This window comes from Ascidiella aspersa, chromosome 7, assembly GCF_963924565.1.
Source record: "Ascidiella aspersa chromosome 7, kaAscAspe10.2, whole genome shotgun sequence".
NCBI classification, from domain to species: Eukaryota; Metazoa; Chordata; class Ascidiacea; order Phlebobranchia; family Ascidiidae; genus Ascidiella; species Ascidiella aspersa.
Window position 1 is genome coordinate 6,419,196 of NC_139453.1, and position 23,986 is coordinate 6,443,181.

The window sequence follows — 23,986 nt, forward strand, 5'->3', positions numbered from 1 at the left end:
AAAAGAAAAAAACATTAGTTTGGATGACAACTGTGACTTACTCAAATGTGTTGCTGAAAACCTTGTTTGAGGAAACACAGTATATAGCAAAAGAAAGTGGAAAAAATGAAGAGTGCGAAATAATGTTGACATTATCATACAGAGCCAAGAATAGAGAGGTCAGGCCCCACTTACTATACAACTGGTGGGGTTGTTGTACAACATTGTTATTTTGGTCGTTTTAACATTACTTTATTCCATGGGCGAAATGTAACACCAATAAGTAAAAGGTCTGATTTAGCGTATGTAAATAATGGTCGACTGTAAGATTGTATTCTGTAAAATGGTGCGCAAAAACGGAAATTAACATCAAAGCTTTGATGTATATGGCTTGTAAGTCGTCACTGAACCTAATTAAACCACTTAGAAGCCAATTCAACTGAGAGGGTGAGATACGAGCACGATTGGCGCTAAGAATTTTTCGTTTAACGCTTGTTAACGCTTGTTTGTAAAAAAAAACGGGTCCCACCTACCAACGGAAGGTTTGGACAAAGAAAGAGCTGAAACGTGATTCTTCACAATGACTGGGGACAAAAATACGACGCGCTGCCTCGGCGTCCTTTGAAACCCGAAATTATTTAACGGTGGCTGTTTTGAGCTATAACGTTTTTGCCGTTAGAAACGCTACTGTTTAAAATACGCTCCCAAACTATAATTTAATACCGTTTCAATAGTTAATAAATTTTGTTCGGATAACGCATGGGTAATTTTGCACTTGGAGAATTTTCAGGCGCATAATTAAAAAAAAACTTGTTAAAAAGGAAATTCGTATTCCTAGCATAAAAAGTCACTTAGGGCTTTGATATGATCCATATATTTACTTAAATTCGTAAAATACAAAATACCGCTAAAAATAATGTTTCAAAATGAGGAATTGGAAAAACCTTGCCCACGCTTCGAAGATTCTATTGTAAGTTTGTTAAGGAAACTTTTACAATATTTCAGAACGTCGACCTTCATTTGCTGTGTTTACACTTTTTTCAATTTGCTAACGCCCTGGATTCCGAGGTTGGTGGTCCTCAAACTTATGTTACAATCCAAGAGAACAATAGCAAAAACAACAGACTATAAACGCGTCCCACCGACCAACGGAAGGTTTGGGACAAAAAAGAACTGAAACGTGATTCTTCACAATGACTGGGGACAAATATACGACGCGCTGTCTCGGCGTCCTTGGAACCTGAAACTATTCAACGGTGGCTGTTTTTAGCCTCAACGGTTTTGCCGTTAGAAACACAAACGTACAATATGAGTGTCTCTTTATCTTGGATGAAGCCTTTCATAATAAAGTAGTATTAAACTTCGCTGTGATATCAAGAGGACTTTTTTAAGATCTTGAGAGAAATTATTCCTTTGCACTAATCGGCGTTTAAAAATTGCACAAAAGCGCCAGGGCTGCGGAGTCGGTTGAAAACAACCCGAGTCCAACCTCAGCCGAAAAAAATAAAGCCGAGTTTGACTCGGCAAATTTGCTCATTCTGTCGAGGCATGAGTCCAACTCCGGATCCACTGCCTGTATTTCACCAATTTAGGTAATTAAAATAGGTCAAATTTCCAACAATCCACTCATAGGGTTGTAATATAACTCATCCACTCACAATATGTGACTAGGAAATTTCCACCATATGCTATTCCATCTTTGCAATTGTCAGTTTGTGTTCGATTTTTAAAAAGAATATTTTAAGTTATTTTAATTTGTTCTACATGTTCGCTTCACTCGAGAAATTCCCGTGGGTCCCGTTCGTTTGTGAAATAAGTCAAGGGCAAAGCCGTCACGCATCAGTGGGTTTCTGTCGACCTGGCAAGTTCATGTTTTGAGTTTCTGTAGCTCAAACTTTCCCGAAGCCTTTACAGGCCAAGCTCCTTTTTACTTACAAGTGGATTCGAAGCGAACAAACATCACGTTGCCAAACTTGGTCATTACATGAAGTTATAACATAACAGTCTTATCAACAAGAGTGTGATATAAACGGCTTTGTGTGAGAAGTGGAGCCCGTAAAAAAACTAAAATGTATCTTGATATATTAATGTGGTCAACATAATTAAAGTTTTATACTTATTTCAATCATTTCGATCTATCATATCGCATTGCGTTAAATTATTTTCACTTAGCGCGTGCTTTATGCGATAACGAAGGGCAAAGATCGTCAAAAAAACCCAACAGAGTCCCCATACGTATAATTAGTACACCGAAAGCCATCGCAGACTCACCGAATCTGTTGATCTATGATGCAAGCAGAGCAGACTAGAAAAACAACTAGCCTGCAGTGAGGTTCGAACTCACGACCTCCTATGCAGGCTCAGAAGAGAACAAGTCGAGAAACAACCATGCGCCAATGCTTGCTCATTGAACAAATGATATGGTACTGTGGATCCCCTTCAATGAGGTTGCTTGTACTAACAGATTGAGCAAGCATTGGCGCATGGTTGTTTCTCGACTCGTTCCCTTCTGAGCCTGCATAGCTCAGTTGGTAGAGCGACGGTCCCGGCTTGACCGGAGGTCATAAGTTCGAACCTCACTGCAGGCTATAGTTGTTTTTCTAGTCTGCTCTGCTTGCATCATAGATCGACAGATTCGGTGAGTCTGCGATGGCTTTCGGTGTACCAATGAAACGAATATATAAAATGGCTTTACGAACAATATATAAATGGCTTGACTGAAGCCAAATCAACTTGAGCTTACTGCCACACACCGTTGATATTGTGCTGGCCGTTTGTAATTAAAACTTTCGCGCGATTTCAATTCCATATCGAATAATAACGAACGACTAGAAAACCGTAAAAACTCAGAAACAAGATTCGAAATAATGTGATCAACCGGAATTAAACGCCCAATTTTCACGATCTTCTAATTCAATTGCTAGTGTCGGCCATTCCTTGATGAGTTTTTACAAAAATAAAACAACACAACAACTAACGATGTCGTGCAAATGCAATATAAGAGCTTAACACAAATCGTGATCCAGTAGAAAAATGGAGGTTAAAATGTTGCATAAATGCTTTTGAACACCAAGTATAAAGCACAACCAACACATACAACTTTTATAAGCACAACACACCAATAATCGCACTGACGGTTTTCAACACTATTGTAATGTACTTATGCCACTTTGCTGCTAAAAACTAAACTTAAATAAACTCGGCCAGTTTGTCTGTTTAAAACTGAGACATTTGGTCTAAATAAGTTGTGTCAAACATGCAACCTGTAGGTCGCATGTCGCACTTTACACACACGCCTAATTTTTTGCACCCGAGACGCACACTACGTTGAATTTCTTAACTGGGTGGATTTGCTGATTTTGTATAGTTTTTCCCCAAAAAAATCCACGATATTTGTCGCGCGTTTAGTTCAAAATGCAATATTTTCCAATACCATGGCATTTTCGGTGATCGAAAACATAAAATTTATGCGGCTCCCATGCAACGTTATCACTTTGCATTTATTGAGGATGCTAAAACGTCAATATTCATCTCCACAATGTAAATCACTGCTTTTTACCCGGTGCGCCGCAGTACATAAAAAAAAACAGATGAATTTTATGGAATAAAACTTGCACGAAATTTCGGGGAAATGCGGATATAATCAACAAATTTCGCGCTCGCTCGTTTCTTAGTTCTGTTGGTGCGGCCCGCTAACGCAATTAAATTATCTCGCGCGACCCACACTGAGACTTGACTTCAACACAGACTATTTTCACGCACTAAAGACTCGTTAAAATATGTGAAAGTGCATATCAAATAATACCTTGGGCAAAGTAAAGTGCATTCTATATTAAAGTAGCAAAGTTTTCCAATACAATTATCTCCTAACAAATGACTACAAACAAGAATCGACGTGGCTATATATAAAACGTATACGAGCAGGGGCGCCAGCAGAAAATTTTCCAGGGGGGGCAATCAGGGGCGTAACCAGAAAATCAAAAAAGGGCCCTGAATTTTCAACTTAGGGATTTCCCCCCTTTTCGCCTGATATTAATGAATAATGAAGTCATTAAAACAGTGACAATATGACGTCATAGAATGGTGATTGCAAGAAGAGATAGAAAAAAAACAGAAACAGTCAAATACGTCCAGCAAAAGCGAGCACGTGCGTCGTCGACAATCCTGTCAGGCACCAGCTGCGAAACCACAGTGTGCAATCGTTAACTTTAGGCAAAAAAACAAATCAAGACCTTAAAATATGTGTGTTTAATTGTGGAAGAATCACACATAATTTGACTATCAGCAGCGCAGTTTTCAAGTTCCATGAACGGAACTAGCGCTCAATTCTAAATTACAAGTAAGCCTTTCACCACGTGCAATACCAAACGAAGATCGTTTTTACCGGGTGTTGTTATGCCACGATTGACGCAACATCTGCGCCGAGTTGTGTATCAAGTCAGCTAAATTACAAGCTGTGGTTGAGGGGAAATAAGTCGTGTCCATTGCACACTTAGCACGTGGTCTTAGTAGAGTATGCTTAAAGAGCATAATTTTGCGTTAACTATCATTACTTAAAAATTTATACTTGAAAACGTGCACGACAGTCACCATTATACCTCCTTTTAAGAATCTGCTTCATTTAAGCAAATGTCGATGCTACACCAACATCGGATATTAGCGCAGAGACTGAACAGCGAGGAACATACTGCGTATAACTCGTTTTTAGCGAGAAAAAAGGAAATAAGGTTTGACTTAGCTTTGTCAATTGTCGAATCCACACTTGCTAATCATTCAACCTAAGCCAGCGCTTTTCAACCAGTGGGGGCCATAAGAACATTTGAGGTGGGCCACAGACCAATTTAAAAAGCTAGATTTAGTTTCATTTGTGTCATTGTATTTAATTTTAAAGGAATAATGGTTTGGCAGAAATTAAAAAGCAATGTAAACTTATTGTTCAGCCGCAAGTATTTCACTAATGCACGGTTGGTTAAATAATCTGTTTTGAAATATGTTCTGCTGTGTTTTGTTCTAAACCAGGGGTGTCCAACAAGCGGCACGCGTGCCAAATGTGTCACACGACCCAATAAAAAATGGCACGCAAGCCTTCCTAAAATAGGCTACTTTATTTGTTATTCACCCAATTGTCAAAAAATCATTTATTTTGTACAGTAAATTGCTAATTTTTTATACAGTAAAATCCTTCTAATACTATAACAATATATTGTAGTGGAGGCTAGCATTTACATATCTATAAAGTTTGGTGTGAGGAAACAAGAAGCAAAATTCAGCTCACCGACGGACAGTTTGCTGCAGTAATGCGCACTGCTATACGTCTTTATTGTTTTTAAAAATGCGCTTTTATTATTAGAAAGAATTAGTTACTAAACTTTGGCACGGGAAGAAGTTATAGGATAAAAATTGGCACGCCGGCATGATTGAGTTGGACACCCCTGTTCTAAACCTATTTTAAAGGTTTTTCTTTCATAAAAATTCTATTGGGCCACAGAATTTTTTTGCAACGTACATGGGCCACGAAAGAAAAAAGGTTGAGAACCACTGACCTAAACAAACAACGAAAGATAAAAACTATCCAGCGTTTACGGTCGACCAAACTAAAAACAAAAAACGGCGTTTTGCGTTCGATTTTGGCTTCGCATTAGATTAAGACGCGTGTGACCCAATTACTTGAAAAGCACACCGCTTCGAACAGTTTGCTAAACCATGACAAAAACGAACCAAAAACGATAATATCACTTACTAAAAGGGGGGGGAAGAACTCCCGCCCCCTATTGGATACGCCACCAGCGGCAATGGATAGTGTATATTATTTTTAACCTTTGTAAGTAATACATATTATACATACAAATAATACTAATAATCACATTTTAAAATTCCAGGGGGGTGGAGCGTATTTATGTAAAGTATACGAGCGTATTTCTGTAAAGTACTGCTTTTATGACAGTCAAAATTTTACTCTCATTACATCGCTTGAGCCTAAATTACTTGCTTATAGAATGAATGCAAGTATATAGTTTGTTTTAATTTTTATTGCAGAACGTGTCTGTAGATGCAAGAAATGGTTAAAGATTCATTGCAATGTCCATATACAATTATCATCAAAAAATGACTACAAACAAGAATCGGCGTGGCTGTATAAAGCGTATACTTAAGAGCGTATTTGTGCAAAGAACTGCATTTGTGACCATCAAAACTTTACTCTCATTTTATTACTTGACCTATAACCTACATGCCTATTAGTATGGACAAAACACCATCAAATAATGCAAGTATTTAGTTTTTACATTTTTTACAGATGCAGGAAATGGTTAAAGATTCATTGCTATGTCCAATTTCATTTTTTCAATACATCTGTTTGATAATTTTTACACTAAACACCTTTTAATCGATTCAAGCATTTATATATAGAATAGTAATAATGGGTTTCTGTTGGTAGTAGGCCTAACGATTAAATTATTAACTGCATATTTTACATATTGCTACTTTCATTAAACGAAAATAAAACCTGAAAAACCTACAACAAATTTGTTTCCCTACAAATCCTGGTGTTACTTAGAATCATGAAAAAACGTTATAAATATTACTCCAGCTGACAATTGTTATGCTGAATACTTGAAACTCCACCGAATTTATTCTGGCAAACCTTTTTTCTCTCCAGACTCCAGCAACACAAAACCACCCTCGCTTCACCATTTGGCCTCTTTTTGTGGCCGTTACACCGTCAAACAATGTCGGCACATTCTCGCTAAGACTGTCTGTCGCGTTACGTCATACACTTGTCGCGAGACGTTCGATTCATGTCGCGTGTCGCTCAAATATGACAAATGTTACCTGTTGGTAAACAAATGTTTGTAAACTAAAATATTAGGTTTCATAGCTAAAATCTGTTATAAATAATTGTAGTCAATGTTTTGCTCAATTAAGTGTAGTAATGACGTCATTGGGTATCGGATCGCGATAGTTTAGGTCCAAAATATCGGCTATCGGTATCGGAATAAAAATATTTAGGCTGTACCTTGATATTTTGATTATATTTTCGTTCAAGGATCAATAGGAAACGCACCAGCGGTAACCGCACAGTTTGTGTTGTTGGCTGCTGATGTGTGATTGGCCTTTTTTTTTAAATAACTGTATTTATAAATAAGCCATTATACTTGATATCAGACCGGACCATTACTACCAACTTAGCCATCTAAATACAATTTTTCGTGATTCTTTTGTTTCTTTTTAGCATGTTTTTTTCATTTCTAAAGTATATTCGTGCCTAAAGGCGCCGTGCAATATATCCAGTTTTTCTTTGTGTCCACGGCATAGCACTGTGTGGACCTCGACTGTCCAAAATGCGCAATTGTTTGCCATGAGTGCACATCTAAAACGTTATGCCACATGGTTGTTGTATCCCCAGTAGTACCGAGCCAACTGTTAAAAAACACTTTTTCTTCTTTTATCCGCTTTTTTGCAAACGTTTTAGGTGATTTCGCTGCAAAATGCCCCAAGTCTCTGTTTAAGATAAACATTTTGCTAATTTAAACCCATTTCATATTTCTAAACCCTACGATTAACTTAATTTTAGTTTGCAAACAAGTTTGTTCGAGAGAAGTACTCTTTATACTATTCTCTAAATTAGGACATCACGTTATGACGTAACTTTTGAGTTCACATTTAAAAAAATATGAAGTTGCAAGAGGCAGACTTGGATAACTAGATAATTTTAGTGGCTTATTAAATTTTAAAGCAAAATGCGGCTAATTTTAATACTAATAAAATTTAAAAACTCCCAAGTCTGACGCCAGAGCGCCAACTAGTGGAGGTACGACTCTGTATCAGCCATATACGCATTTCAATAATAGCTTACTCATCAATTGAATATCAACTGATAAAAAATGAACTTAAGTAAAACTGTGTTTATAATGAAGTTATGTGCTTTTAACTTAACTTACAGATTTGGAAATTTCGTGACTTGTTTGTTGCTATTGTTTAAAACACTCAAAACTACAAATGGCATTTGTTGTAGTTGAAGTCGATTTGAAACCATTTGAACAATTACAAGCAACCTATGGAACCAACCAAGGTTCCACTACAAATCCCACTTTGAAGAAAAATATCCTGAAGTATTTTTTAATGGATTTAAATAATGTGTTTTGGCTAATAACGCATGCCATATTTGTATTTTTGTCTTATCATTTAGTTTATTGTTTTTTGTAATTGCTATTATACTTTTCTGTCTTTCTGGAAATAGCGGCTTGCAATGCAATCGGCCGGCTCCATTATTTCGGCAGCTTTTGCGCCTTATATGAAGCAGCAAGGCTGATTAAAAGCGAGCCGGCTGCTTTAGAAGCGGCCATTTGAACTGGCCGATTTATGTTGAGGAAAACGAATTAAAGGCGCCGAAGCAAAGGCAATCAGTTTAGCGCAGAATGAGCCGTAAGCAATCCCACGAGAAAAGTAAAATAAATGTAAACTACTGCAGTTGTCGAGCCAACAAAATTAAATGGCGACCGTTCGGTTGAAAGATACTGATTTCAATTAAAATGTTTCTCCCAGTCTACACAAATCTTTCGTAACCTGGCCTGTTTATTTGGTGTTTGTTTATTAATTGTTATGAAACAATGGCCATTATTACCAGCCAATCGTTTTTGACGATTACTAAGATCGACATTTAGTTGTTGCATATTGTTAGCTGAATGTTTTTGTAGCAGGAAAAGTTAATTATCAGGTAACTTGTGATTGATATGCTTGCTGTTGCAGTTGAAAATGTTTAACGCTGATTGCATTAGGTGAAATTAAATAGCGTAATATTATCATGGTTGTATAGCAGTTCGGTTAGTTTTATTTGTAATTTGACTGACAACAGTAGTTTTTTCATTTGACTGGTTTAGTTTAATTTAGAAACAGTATTTATGTGACGCATTGGAGTACGATAATTGGCATCTAGACTAAAAAGCATATTTGTGGTCAGAAATATAGATTGTACTGAAAAAAGATTATAGATCTGTATAGACATATTTTGCCTATACTGCAACTGGAGTCAAGTTAAAACTCATATCGTATTTTTCGTTAATCTTTACGAACTGTTTTGGGCAAACCTAAATCGACACTATAAATAAACAGTGCAACAAATTTGTGGCAGTTGTGTCTTGACAATCAATCAGCTAGTTTTACGCAAAACATATTTGGACAATAAAAATATTGGAATATTTTGCTGAAAATTATTTTTTTTCACTTTTTTATTACCGATTGCCATAAAACAGGCAATAAGAATAAATTTTAAACAAAACTCTTTTAAGGTAGAATAATATAAATAAACAACGCAATATTGGAATTAAAAGTATAACTAAAGAATATAATAATGGATAAGATAGAATCTATCATTTAATTTACACTTGATTATCTTTAAATTTAACTTGAAATATAGCGGTTCAGAAGATGTTTTGTATTAGAAGCTATCATTATTTTGTAAAATGTTTATCAGATTCATAAAAGAAAAGTTTTACAAATTTAATCTGTCTTGATATAGTTTTTATTTTGTCTTACTTTTATTATCACTATTATGGTAAACGGTAATAAAAAGGAAAAAAAAAATCATTTTGCGTTAAATTAACCAAATTACGGCCAACTATAATTTTCAATTTGTCTCGCCAGATGTTGGAATGTTTTTGTTTTTAAAGTTTGTCCCCACAAAATCTCACCTTATTGCAGTCTGGCTTGTTGTTTCGTAATCGCGGCTTGCAACGCGATCGGGCTACTTTATAATAGCCGCTTCTAATCGGCCGGCTCCATTATTTCGGCCGTATTTTGTGCCTTATATGAAGCGACAAGACTTGATGAAAAAGGAGCCGGCTGCTTTGGAATCAGCCTTTTAAACTGGCCGATTTATGTGAAGCACAACGAATTTAAGGCACCGAGCAAACGCAATCAGTTTGGTGCAGAATGAGCAATTACACGACAAAATCAGTTGACATTGTTGTGTTGTGTTGTATTAGACCTCTGTGATAAGTTTGCTGCTGATTAATGCTGCAAGTCTTCTTTGATAAGGTAAGTTGAGAGTTGTGTTTTGTTTATCACTTCTAGCTTAGTTTCAGACTAAAGTGCAACCGAATTCTAATTTCCTTCAAATTATTTATTTCGTTCCCCGGTGGAAATTTATTACTGAGCAAAATCTATACAATGCAATAAAATATTTTTTTGTTAAGAGGAAATTTTATGTGTATCCAAGGAAACATTTAACAGTTATTGAAATGTAAAGAAGAGTAAAGGATTTGGGTTTTATTCCACATTTTGAATGAACTTTATTCATATATTGACATGATTCACATTACAGCCAACCATTGTTTAACTTCCATTTATTCTGGCGACAAATCTCACAGGCAAATCAAAAGGAGAACGTTTACAGCACGAATAAAATTAAAATACAGCCTGTTCAATGTTTATTAATCGAAAACATTCTATTCACACTTGATTTGTTCTAAACATGAAACACGGCCAACCATTAGTATCTGTCAAATTGTAATAAGTTTGATGTTGACTCAATTCATGTCTTATTGCACTGGTTTTAAAGTGTTTGAAACGTTGAAAATTGACTTTATATGAGTTGGTTTTCTTATTTACACATTCTTACAAGGAAGTGATGTCATTTGGCAAAATGCCAGTACCACGACTTTTATATGGTGCGCACTTAACAAAATAAACGTGTCGTGCAAACCAAGTGGCTTTGAACAAGCATCGAAAAACTACACGGCAAGGCAACATGTAGATGTAAGATCCATAATACTATCAGTTATATAATTGGTGGTTTCCACTTAAGTCTTGTATGCTTGCCGGCATTCAAGTTTGAAATACGAATGTGCTAGTTTCAAAATTACGAAAACTGCACGCCACCCTTCAGAATTACTCGAGGCAAACAATTTTAGAAGCACCACTTAACGCAACGTGATTGAAACCAAGGCACGCGGACCACTTATGGCACGGCGCAACATCGTTATCTGTTAACGTTGTTTAATTGAGTGATACAAAAGCTTATTATTGATACTTTCGTTTCGCATAGCATTCTTGGTAGAGTGTTCGCGTACTAACCATATCAAAAACCAGAAAAGCTAATACAGTTCGATAAATTAATGGAACAAATAAGTATTAAATCTGGAGCCTGCTGTGTATGCCCGCAAAAAACGCAAATAACTTGTGGCCACCAGATTCTGACATTATTTTGCCACCCTGATTAAAGGGATGGGTAGATGAAGTAAAACACTAAAGTAACAGTCCATTATTGCCAGGTTACTGAACAATTGTTAACTCCCAGTTATATACGAAAAAATAAGTTATGAGCCGTCAAGATTATTTTGCTTGTGTTCGTGTATTGTTCGGTTGTTGGAAGCGCAGACGAACTGTTTAAAAATGATGGAAAATAAACCCTGATGCTACTGCTGAAAGAAAATACGAAAAGGCAAAAGTATTTAAAGGAATCGATCGCCTTTAGTGGTGCGTTTGCATAAAACACAACTTTGTCCTTTCTCTTCTGTAGCCAACTTGAAGTTATTTTTTTTTCTTTATGGTCGAAATTGCTTGGCGTTCCTTCTGTTGATATGAAGCCTTGGTTTACGCTTGCAAGTCAGCACAAAACTCTTTTCTCGTTGTTAGATCCTAATTGCGACCTCTGCTCCTCATAGCAGAAGGCATCTCTGGCGTCTGCGCCTTCTCCGGCCTGATCGCTGTAACACAAAACAAACGCAATAAAATACTTTGTGTGAGTACATTCCAATCAACTTATTCAAGTGCTGCGGAGTCGGTTTAGAACAACCAGTGTCCACCTTGGCCTTGTTTTGCAAGCACCACCACTATGGGCGAATACACGAGTTCAGAAGCTATAAAAAAATGTAAAATGATGTTCGAGATATTGTTTCCCTGCAAATTGTTTTTGAATTTGTAGAATCTATTTGAATAAGGAAACTGAAGATGCCACTTGGCGAAATATATTTTCCTTATAAACAAACGTCTGATCCTGTTTTTACTCATGTTTTTAACTATGAGTTTTACTTGTAAATATACGCGTCAGCGGAGCAGTGATCTATGGCTAAAACCTGCCGCCGATGGTTTTGGTTTCTATAAAGATACACCCTAATTATACATATTCTTACAATGTGAGTCTTACCTTGCGCAGAGAATCCACATCAGCTTCATCGATGCCGCATCCTTCTAACCCCAGCTCTTGTACATTGTGGGCACAAGTTCGGAGGAAAGCGAGTCCTTGCGACCCTAACTTGTTGCGGTTCAGGTTCAAATTCCTCATCTACATAAGCACAACATAATGTTAGACACAAGCACGTGGTTGGCTGCATAAAGGTTCTAGCAAATTGAACAATGCATATTCGCAACTTACACCACAAAATGTGCTATTCTTAATAGTTAAGGTAACAACTTTGGGATATATAATATCTATTGGGGCCATGGTGGACGAAATAACTTAATGGGACATTTGTTAACTATAGCAACTGAAAAATGATTGAATGCCTTGTGATTGGATATTTTGTTATTTTTCTTTAAATACACAATTTGCGTAAAGTTAACATGCGTTTAAAATAAACTAGACCCCTGGTCATTAATTCCAGCTACGCGTTTTCTACACCCTCTCAATTATTTCTGCATAAGTTTTATAAAACACGTGGCCATGGCGCTCCCAAACCTTATTTTTTCCTATTGTATCTATGGAAAAGCAAAAATATTTCGCAATACGCGCCAATTTAACTTATGTTTCTAGTATGTCTTACCCAACTTGAAAACCGGTTTATCCATGGGAGCCGTGTGTCTTACCGCACCCTCGAAAATTAAAGTTTGGGAACCTAAACTATTTAAAAGTATTTTTTCACGCTAGTGCTTTTCCTTCTTAAAAAACTAGTCACGTTTAGACGTAACGCTATATCCGTGATTTGGCGTAACATTGTGACATTATACCTGCAATTTTTTAACCCCCCTCAAACAAAAATCTCGCATTTGCCCCTGATAGTAGTAATTATTTAATAATGGTGAAATAAAAATTCCATTTACGGAAATAGCTTTTGTACACCAGACTGGGGTTCAGCTACCAAAGTTTACACGCAATGCTACTGCGTAGTTTATCCACCTCAATGTTATATCAATATTCAACAAACCCTTCATTCCACAACATACTTACAGGTCGATCCATTCGTGATATGGCGTCAGTTAGGGGTTTTAGATTGGAACCAGCGATCTCGCAATCCCATAATTCCAGCTGGTTGATGTTGTGTACACTTGTTGCCAGGCAACTCAAACCACGTGAATCCATCTTGTTGCCACTTAGGTTAATTTTTTCCAACTGTTACAATAAAGAAGGTTAAATGGTAAATTTGCCTACTATATAAACTCACACAACATCTACGAATATAGAACCGGTGACTCGAACAACATTAATTTAATATTATTTAGCTGAGCAAGGATTGACCATCACCTATAATGCACATTAAAAGGAGTATTTTTGAATTATTAACTCTAGATGAAAAATTAAATTTCAGAATCCTTAACTTAACTGAAACTAAGGTTGAAGAGATAATCAATATTTCGCTTTATCCAACTTATGTTGTTAAATATATTCGGCTTAACTTTCGCATATAACCATCTAGATTTTCTGCTTTATTTTACAAAGCAAGACGTTTAAAATTCCAAATCCACAAACTCAAAACTTGTTGTGCACAGCGTAATTGTACAAGGAAGATGAGTTTAAACCACGCCTGAACAACTTAAAATTGTGCAAGGGCCACAACAAGCAAAAAAAACATTTCGCAGTCCGCATACTGAAGTTGCATAATAGGTCAGGTAACAACTACTTAAAATCGCAAAGACTCGCTTTTCTCCAAACAATAGGTCAGGTATAACTCTAGGATATTTAATATCTATTGGGGCAATGGCGGACAAAATAGTTTTATGGAATATTTTGGTTAACTATGGCATCTCAACATTATTAAATATTTTATTATTTTTATTAAATCAACTAAAATAGACCAGACCCCAGGTCTTTACTTTCGTGTACGCGTTTTTAGAAGAACCACAGTTTAAATATTTCTATATAAGCTTGGCAAAATCACACAAATAAAATGAGGAAAGAACCCGGGCGTTCGTATTTTAACCTAAACTCCCCTGCTTAAATTTATTGGTATTTTTTTATTGACTTGGCGACAGACGAAGCTATGCGAAATGAAGTGGCATTAAATCAAATTGCAAAAGTATGAGTGAACGTAGGCGCTTTTCGGGTTGCAATTACTTCAACAGGAAAATGTTGTTACAAAGTAGTAATTGCAATTCAAGTGTTGGTTGGTAAATTGCTCTCATAACTAGTAAACACAAACATAAAGGATGTCTAGTTAATAACGGTCCATTGAGAAGAAGTGCTATCAGAATAAAATACTCAGACCACGGTTATTTTAGACTCTAGCTAGAAACTATAGGGGTGGATCCATAGGAGACGTATTTTTGCCTATTGTAACAACGTGAATGCAAAACATTCCGCATAACCCGTGAATCTAAGTTATATTTCTAGTATGTCTTATAGTTCACTTGAAAACCGGGTTATCCATGGGCGCCGCGCGTCTTATCGCACCCTCGAAAACGGAAGTGTGGGAAACCTAAACTATTTAAAAGTATTTTTTCACGCTGCCTGCGAGTGTTTTTGCCTTTATGATATAAAACATGGTCACGTGTTGACGTAATGCTATGTCCGTTACTTGCGACGTCACGATTTGACGTAACATTGTGACATCATGTCAATATTTTCATGCGTCCTCAAACAAAAGTCCACATTTGCCGCTGCCAGGAATTACTTAGTAATGGTGACATAAAAATTCCGTTTACGGAAAATTGTTTTGTACACCAGACAGTGATTTAGTTACCAAATCTTACACGCAATGCTGCTGACGGTTTATCCACCTCCATATCATTTCAATATTCAGCACATCCTTCATTTCAACAACACACACTTACAGGTCGATCCAATAGTGATATGGCGTCAGTTAGAGGTTGGAGATCGGAACCAGCGATTTCACAATCCTCCAATACCAGCTGGTTGAGGTTGTGTACACTTGTTGCCAGGCAACTCAAACCACGTAAATCCATCTTGTTGCCACTAATGTTCAGTTGCTCCAGCTTTTGCAAAAAACGGTTAAACGGTTAAATAAACGGTTAAAGATTTGCCTAGGCTACTCTATAAACTCACACAACATCTACGAACATAGAACCGTACTAATTTAATAATATTTGACTGTGCAAGGATTGACCATCGCCTATAATGCACATTATAAGGAGTATTTTTGAATTATTAACTGTAGATGAAAAAATAAATTTCAGAATCCTTAAGTTAACTGAAATTAAGGTTGAAGCAGTAAACTATTTTCAAATTATAAGAGCCAATCAATATTTCGCTTTAATCAACTTATGTTGTTAAATATTCGGCCTAACTTTCGCATATATACCCATCTAGCTTTTCTGTTTTTTTTACCAAGCAACACGTTTAAAATTCCAAATCCACCAATTCAAAACTCGATGTGCTCAGAGTAATTGTACAAGGAAGATGAGTTTAAACCACGCCTGCACAACTTAAAATGGTACATTTGCAGGTCGATTCATTTGTGAAATGGCGTCAGTTAGAGGTTTTAGATCGGAACCAGCGATTTCGCAATACGTTAATTACAGATGGTTGATGTCGTGTACACTTGTTGCCAGACAACTCAAACCACGTGAATCCAGCATGTTATTATAAAGTTGCAATAATTCAATCTATAGTGACAAGAAGTTTCTATTGTTCCGTATCCCGCCGATATGAGCGTTCATAACATCCAAGGTGCTGTCTGCTAATCCTGGACCATAAGTGCCTGCAAAGGGGAGCATTTCCCGCCCAAACATCTGGAATACTATGGGATAAACAAGAAACTGCTGTGTCTTTAACGCAAAATTATTTTTTCCGTGTAGAATGCGTGGCTACCCCCCCTCCACAAACTGTAAGTAATTGCCTTATTTTCTCAATACTGCATATTATTTTCTTTTATAACAGGTAGGCTACTGAAATTAGTCAGCATTCATCGTTTCACATAAGTCAAGTTATATGCCTAAAATCAAGTCACTACCCAATATTATTAATAATAATGCGTCTATCGTATGGTCTGTGGGAATTAACAACGGTGTCAAAATCCAATACATTCTTATTTGTCTTCTAACACACGATTGAACAGAACACCAATAAATTGGTGGAAATAAGCCCCATTGTGACTAACTGAGCGCGCAAAATAGTTTAAATATTTCTTCCAAGTAAATGTCCCATGTGCTTGCCCCGGGTGGCCAACCCCTCTTTGGCTAACATTTTCGAGTGTTTGTTTGCAGACGGTTTTAAACATCTATCAATATGCACAAGTATTTTAGAACAGTTAGAATTTTAAACCAAACAAAACAAGAGAGGGTAATTTTGTGAAAACAAGTGCCGACTTTATGCTTCAAAGACGTTGTTTAAGTGAAACACCACCGTCCAGCCATGCAACTTTTTATGAAAGTATGTAATTTGGGAGTTGTATGGAAGCGTGTATTATATTCTCACTGATGTATTTAGGATAAACCTACATGTCTTGGTATGTTTAATATAAATGGTCCGTAAAAAATATTTTTTGCCCCCATCCCCCTAATATATGCAGACTCTCATGCATGTGCGGTTAATGCTAACGTATTTACTTATCACAACTAACATAAACATACAGGATGGTTTCTGCATGAGATGGCGTCAGTTAGAGGTTGCAGATTTAACCCAGAAGTGTCGCAATCTGGCAACTTCAGCTTGTTGATGTTGCTTGCACTTGTTGCCAGGCAACGCAACTCACGTGACCCCAAATTGTCCACGAATAATTCTTCCATCTACACAAAACATAGTTTGGTTTGTTAACGGAAGTTTACTGATACTTACTGATAAAACTTATTTAAACAGCTAAATACCGACTGAGGTAAAATTGAATGTAAACCGGAAAACGTGGTAAAAGTTAAATTTAGATTCTACACGATAAATATTTGCGCGACCACGCTCAATTGCTATAAAGAGACAAATACATCAAACGTACACCACACGTGATTCATTATTGATATACCGGGTGACTAAATTTACCGAAACATTTCATAATTCAGTTAAGCAATTTTACAAAATTTGATTTTTCAGATGTTTTAACCGCGTTTGAATATAGTATTATGTAACGGAATGTGAAATCTGCATAAAACGTAGCCTAACAAGTGCATTTCCAAAAATGTCGTTTTTATTCAGTTGAATTTACAAGTAATTGTGCATGCATCTTTCATGGCTTCGTAAACTTTCTGGACTCAAATCAGTCATATTTGCTGAAAGATGGAGAAACCAAATAATTTTTTTAATGAAACTAACTTGAAAGTCAATCGACTTAACAATTAGGCGAATTATAATGGCGACAATGACAAAACCATGTAAATGTCAATTGTTACACGTAAGAACTTACAGGTATTTCTCTGCGTGCGATTGCTTCAGTTAGAACCTCGAAATCTGGCAAATCGCTCGTCTTATAACGTTTTATTTCAACCGGTAACTAATTTAGTCGTTGTAAAACTATTTCTACTAAACTTTCCAATTACATTTTAAAATTCAAACTGTGGTTTATTGAACTTGACATTCTCTTGCTTCTATGGTGTTTCATTTAAAAATTTTCTTTTTTATTTGCACGTTAACTAATCCCTCATTTAACACGAAACTCGCGTTAAACGTTTCCAGTTAGTATCATCAACGAAATATTAAAATCTGGACAATATACCAAAAAACTTATCTACTTGCTAAAAAAATATAAAAGTGGGATGAAACGTTTAACGCTTTAGGGGAGACTGTGACTACGGAGAGGTCGGGGGTGGCGGTCCTGCGTTGTATAACATCCCAAACTAATGTTTATTATTAAAATGAAAAACGGCAAGTAACATCGTTACATTAATGACCATTATGACATAACCATGTCAATTGTTGTAGGTTAACTTACAGGTGTTTCCCTGCGTGTGATTGCTTCAGTAAGAACTTCGAAACCGGACAGGTCGTTCGTTTTGTTTAACCACAGGCGGTTTATCTTATGAACGCAGGTGGACAAAACTTTGAAGTCACGTGATCCAGTTGTCCTCACACGTATAAACTCTATCTACAAAATAACACCAAGATATGTTGGTGGGTGCGCTGTCCCAGATAAATGAGGTTATCAAACTTATGCGCCGATCAGTTTGCCTCGCCCACCATTGTTGGTTACCTTTAGTCTTCTTCTTCTTTTCGTGTGTCAAAAGAAATGCGGGTCAATATGACGTTTTATTTCAAACTGTAATTAATTTAATCGTTTCTAAACGTAAAATGCCATATTATTTATGCGCTTAAAACAGTTTTACTAAAACTCCTAGTTACTAAGTTGTAGAGTACGCAAACTTTGCTTTTTTATTTGTACAGTAATTATTCCCTCATTAAACACGATACTCGCGTTAAACGGTTAAGTTAGTATCATTAAATATTAGAATATGTATAATTTAGGCGAGCAATGGCGGTCTGTTTATTTTTGAAGTGGGGTAACAACGTCCTTTATACATCTTTACATCACTCCATGAAAGATTCGTGTGTACGGTCTAGCGACTTGTGAACAATCAATGCTGGGTGAACAAACAGAAAGAAAACAGTCTATTTACGTAACAAAATGGTGCCACCATGTGGCGCTATGGTTAAAAGTACCTTTTCAGAGAAAAATGTTGTGTGGCTTTAAAAAGGCTGCTTTGTTGCCTTTAATTTTTAATAGTGTATACAAATTTAAACGACAGGCAATCGTAAAACTTCACTAACCTTTTGTTTGGTTTTTGCCATTGTCTCCATCAACATTTCTAAACCGTTGCCGGTAAATTTGACTGGGCTGTAAAGTTCCCCGATGTCGATGACCAACTCCCTTTGTGTTGCTCGAAGCACGTGACAGAGACTGGACACTTCACTGGAAAGGATCGTTGCACCCTTTATACGAAGCTCTCCAGGGAGGGAATCGGCCACTTTCGCGGTGATTTCTTCATCGTTTGATTCCTGCGCCAAACTGCAAAGCTTAAATAAATTGGAGTTGAAGCTCTCCTCATCGTCTAATAAAAGTTGAGGTCCAAGCAAATCAATCAGACCTTTCAGCAAACGTTTTTTGCTGTCAACATCGGTGGAAGAGATTTTAAAAATTGGCTTTAGCTTACGATGGAGTCCCGTGTTTAGCAACCCGAAAAGAAACCGAAGAACCATTTCCCAAGTATTACTTTCCATGCTTTGAAGCAGCCCAGAAAATGTGGACAGGTCAGTATCGAACAACAGCTTGAGTGATGCAAAAAACTCTTGCCAAAGAAGATGTAGGAAGAAGAATACTTTTTCCCCTTCCAGTATACGAAGGTTGAGGTCGCTGGAAAAAACTTGCATGTTGAGAAAGTCCTCCATTCCTTCAGCATCAAGTCCGACTTCATCAAAGTCGTCTTCGTCGAATGTGATCTTGTCATTGAGCATTCCGTGTAATGCCAGGTCAGAAAGTTTGCGCAAAATTCTGGGGTGTTCCTTAAACTTAGGCGAGTGAATGCAATCGGACACAAAAGCCGCAAACACATCTGTGAGCGTAAAAGTGCCATCTAAAGTGCCATGTTTTAGGATGTAAGGTGCGACGGTTTTGGCAAATATAGGAAGAAAGCACAAGGCCTTTGCATGTGGGTTTTGACCAAGTGACTTGGTGACCTTCTCGTAATCTTCTTTCTCTGGGCAAATTTGTCGGAAATACAAATCTTGAGAGCTTTCGTTGAAGCCGATTACCTTGACTACAAAGTGGGGCTTGCAATTAGGATGTAGCTTAAGATAAGCTCCCGGTCGTGAAGTAAGCAGCTTGTGAGCATTAGCAAGAATATCGCCACGGAGTATGTTTTGCAGAATGACAACCGGCGTTGCGCGATCGTACAATCCGATCACTGGAGCATCCATGTCAAGATCTTTGAACCTAGGTTCGTCCAAACCATCCATGAAGATAAACAGCTTGTTGGATTTGGAAAGTCTTTCCAGTATTTGATCATCTATTTCCTTTGTGTGTTTCCAGTTTGGGTCGGATGACAGCAATTCCAAAACGCCCATTTTTTTATTAAGATCCAAGGTCTTCAAGTATTTAAAAAGCCAATATCCCTTATCATCTGCAGGTAATTCATCTACAAGCTCCGTTAGTGTCTGTATAATAGCTGTAGTTTTTCCAATTCCAGCTATTCCAGTCATACCGACCACGTTGCCATGCCTCTTGACGTAATCGTCAGTTGCTGCTTCATTTCTAAATTTCTTACTTTTGGCTTCATCGATTGCTTCTTGTTTTGCAGCAGTAAATAGTTGGTTGAGTTTAAGCATGGTTGAGTTGACCTGGTTGCCTCTGAGTCGTTTCAACCCTTTTAAACCAAACTCCTCCAATGGTGCTTGCGAATCCCGAACGACGTCAAGAGGAACTGGGTTGCTTGGTAGAGTTCCGATGACCTTATCAGCTGCTTCCTGAGACTTTTCTTGCCATGATGCTGCTGAAAAGGTATAAACTACTCTTTAAATATGAACTCAACCAAGGCAGGAATAAAACGAATGAAATTAGATGTTGTCCGCAATCTTAATGCACCCAATTTGTTGCCAATTTTGTTTTATCATGTGAGCTAACTAGCACATATGAATGTATAACTTCCTTGGTAGAATATATAGCGTAAAATTTTGCCCTGCACGCTTTGCTTATCCCAGCCACCAAAACGTTAGTAAATGATTAACGCCTATCGTCGGTTTCACTTAAAAATGACTCTTGTAAGCGTAGGCTGGCTTTGCTTATTTATATTAATAAACGCTTTTTTTATTTCCAAAACTAGTGTGTGTTATTTTGTCAAAAAGTGATTTTGCTTTAAACAGAGTTACACCGTTTTATTTATTGTATAATCGCTAATCACTTTTGATATATCTCCAACTTAAACTCTTACAAACAAAAGGCTGATACTGGGATCAGCAATATCGGAAATCGTTCTAACAAACGACATTACCATCATTATGGGATTAATGTAACGCCGTCGTGTATACACATAAGGGGGCATTACATAAAAGTAATTTTTGCAAAATTTTGTACGTCACAACACAAAATAGACTTCATAACTCTGTTATTTCGGTCCGAAAAATGTGAAAGTAAGTTAAATGGAGTCTAGCTATACATTTAAATCCGTTTAAGTTTTAATTAAAGTGTTTTCTTTTCAAAATTAATTACTTTAAGTATACACTAGTTCTTTAATTAGGCTTTCATGGACTCCCTAAAACTAGTTCACGGACCCCAAGGGGTCCATGGACCCCAGTTTAAGAACCCCTGACATAAAATAAGAAACAAACAGCACTGTAGGTAACATTTAACCTTAAATGGCAACATTCGTACTGCGAACTTGTAGCAGTTTTCCGCAAAGTGGTAACTTCTGGCTTAACAATTCAATCAGGGACGTAACCAGAAAATCAAAAAGGGGGTTCTGACTTTTCAACTTAGGGAATTCCCCTATTTTTCGTCTGACTTTAATGAATAATGACGTCACAAAACGGTGACAGTATGACGTCATAGAACTAGTCAGAAACAGCCAAATACGTCCAGCAAAAGCGACCACGTGCCCCCCTTGCCCCCCCGTGCGTGCGCCCATGACCATATGCTATTCCGCTTTTACGATTTACAGTTGGTAACCATGTCAGTTTTGTAATATGGTTCTGCGCATGCGCACGTCCAACTCGGGACTCGGCTAATCATACGTGGTCTTACTCGAGTCCCGACTCCGACTCAGCAGCCCTGCTGTAGCGCAACCCACACTTGGGCATTAGTTTTAAATCGAAGTTATCACCAACCGTTGTCAGATGAGGTCGCTGTTGAGTCGGCAGCCACTCCAGGTCCTTGTAGCTGGCCATATATATGAACGTCGCCATGGAGGTTTTGTATGGGACCTTGATGACCGTAAACGTCACCAATGTTTACAGGTAGCATATTGATTGGCTGGTTGTTTGCTGGTGGAAGCTGAGGTGCATTTTCACCCTGTATAAATACGTTGATGTTCAATTTTAATTTAATTGCGAAATAACATTTTAACACAAATAGCTTTGGGTCCTTTTTAGTATTTATTTTACTTTTAACAAAAAATATATTCGATTTATTTTACTTTTTAAACTGCGTTTTACCTAAAACAGCTTTAAATAAAAAACCAAATAAATAATGTGATTAAACAGAGATATAATGTGTAAAATTAACAGCCAATTTAATATGGTTTTAAGAGCAGAAAATATTTTTTTTTATTGTTTATTTTAAATTTTTGATGGCAAAACTACAAAGATTATGTCCAAGGTAACCGTGCTATACAGGCTCATCAGTATCGCATGCCAGAAAAGCGAATGACTGTTGCCTAGTGCAGTGATTTTTAACCTTTAAAAAAACTGTCCGCACTTCATTTTCGGAAAAGTTTTATCCGCACGAAACAAGCACAGTAAGTTTGCACCCTTTAGCTTCCCCTATTTGTAAAATAACAATGAAAGGATGTGTGTTTTAAAACCGTGAGTCTTAATCGATATAAATATAGATAGCGTATGCTTCAATGGCTTTACCTTAATTAACAACCACAAGAATAACAACAACCATTTATACACAAAGGGAATTAGCAGTCATTAATGTACGTGATTAATGACTCGTTTGCTGCTGAATATTTTTGGAAGTTTCAGCCCAATTAGGAACAACTTCTTGTTCCAAAGCTCCGCGCATTAGGTCATCAAGTGTCGCGTTGAGAAGACAACTTCTTTTTCTGGTTTTAATGTTAACAAATGCACTAAATCCCTTTTCTGCCAAGTAAGTAGTTGGTTTGCAGAAGCACTTTTAGTGCTAGCGTCGCCAGTTCGTTGTAATATCCATCAAGAGCACCGATTCAAAATTGTGTTTTTCACGATTAAAAAACGCTCGTTGACAGAAACCGTTTTTAAGATAGGGCTACCATATTTTCAGCACCAAAAAAAGACCTTTTTTGCCAGCACGTGAAACGAAAGTAAAATTGGTAAATCCTTTTATTTTTAATTATAGCTTATTTTGCTTTATGGTTGTCTAAATTTAAAGGATGATAAGGAAAATGAAAGCATCTGCTGAGGACTACCTGTATGCTATAGACCAGGCGTCGGCAACCTACGGCCCGCCGCCTCTTTGACAAACTAGTCCATTTCAAATACTATATTTTTTTTATATAATATTTTAACTAAGTAAGTGCGAAAATTTTCAAGCTTCGCGAAAATGATCTTTTTACATCCGGTTTGTTTACTTAGGATGCTGTCTTTTGAACTAGATCAGCGCTTCTTTACAGTTGCGCCGTGTAAGGCTGCCAAGTGCGTCGCGGACAAACGGAAAACGTATTCATAATATTGGATATATGTTTTTTAACATTTTTAATTTTTTTTCGGTAATGTAATAACAACTTGCAAGGAATTTAAAAGAAATGTAGGTATACCAAAAAGAAATAGCGCTCGCTTGGTTAACAAACACTGAAATAGATTAACTATTAAAGGTTAATAAGATAAGTTTCACTTTGTCAAATACCAGTGTTAGACGGATTTATGAGGAGGGTGACATGGAATTAAAAACCCAAAGCAGCAAAGATTTTGATTAATTTATACGACAAAAACTTACTTGGTTTTGGTTTGGAGTATCGACCATGTTATTCCTTGTGCTTGATTGGTTGATACAGATTTTTTTTACCAAATATAGTCTGTGAAATGGAACAAGATACCAAGTTAAATGACCGTTTGGGCATATACTGTGATATCTGTGATCTAGCCCTGTTGAAGTAGCACTGACCAACGATTGGCATACACATAATATTATAGCAGGTACAGAGGTACGCAGGCACAGTGGAAGCAAGTCGTTGGACGATCATTATAGCAGCGTTGCCTGCTGGATCTTGTTCGTACATACAA

At 37.0% G+C, this 23,986-nt stretch overlaps 1 protein-coding gene across 1 annotated transcript; it reads right to left on the reverse strand.

Annotated features, from left to right (window-relative positions):
* Positions 1 to 11,584: 11,584 nt before the first annotated feature.
* On the reverse strand, positions 11,585 to 23,726 carry LOC146137455 (NACHT, LRR and PYD domains-containing protein 12-like). Its single transcript, XM_083394347.1, has 10 exons — positions 23,700 to 23,726; positions 21,890 to 22,073; positions 18,842 to 20,559; positions 18,009 to 18,161; positions 16,723 to 16,878; positions 14,965 to 15,126; positions 13,145 to 13,306; positions 12,125 to 12,262; positions 11,728 to 11,810; positions 11,585 to 11,684 (listed from the first exon to the last, which is right to left on the reverse strand). Exons 1-10 carry the CDS (start codon positions 23,724 to 23,726, stop codon positions 11,585 to 11,587), a joined length of 2,883 nt encoding a protein of 960 aa, XP_083250473.1.
* Positions 23,727 to 23,986: the final 260 nt, after the last annotated feature.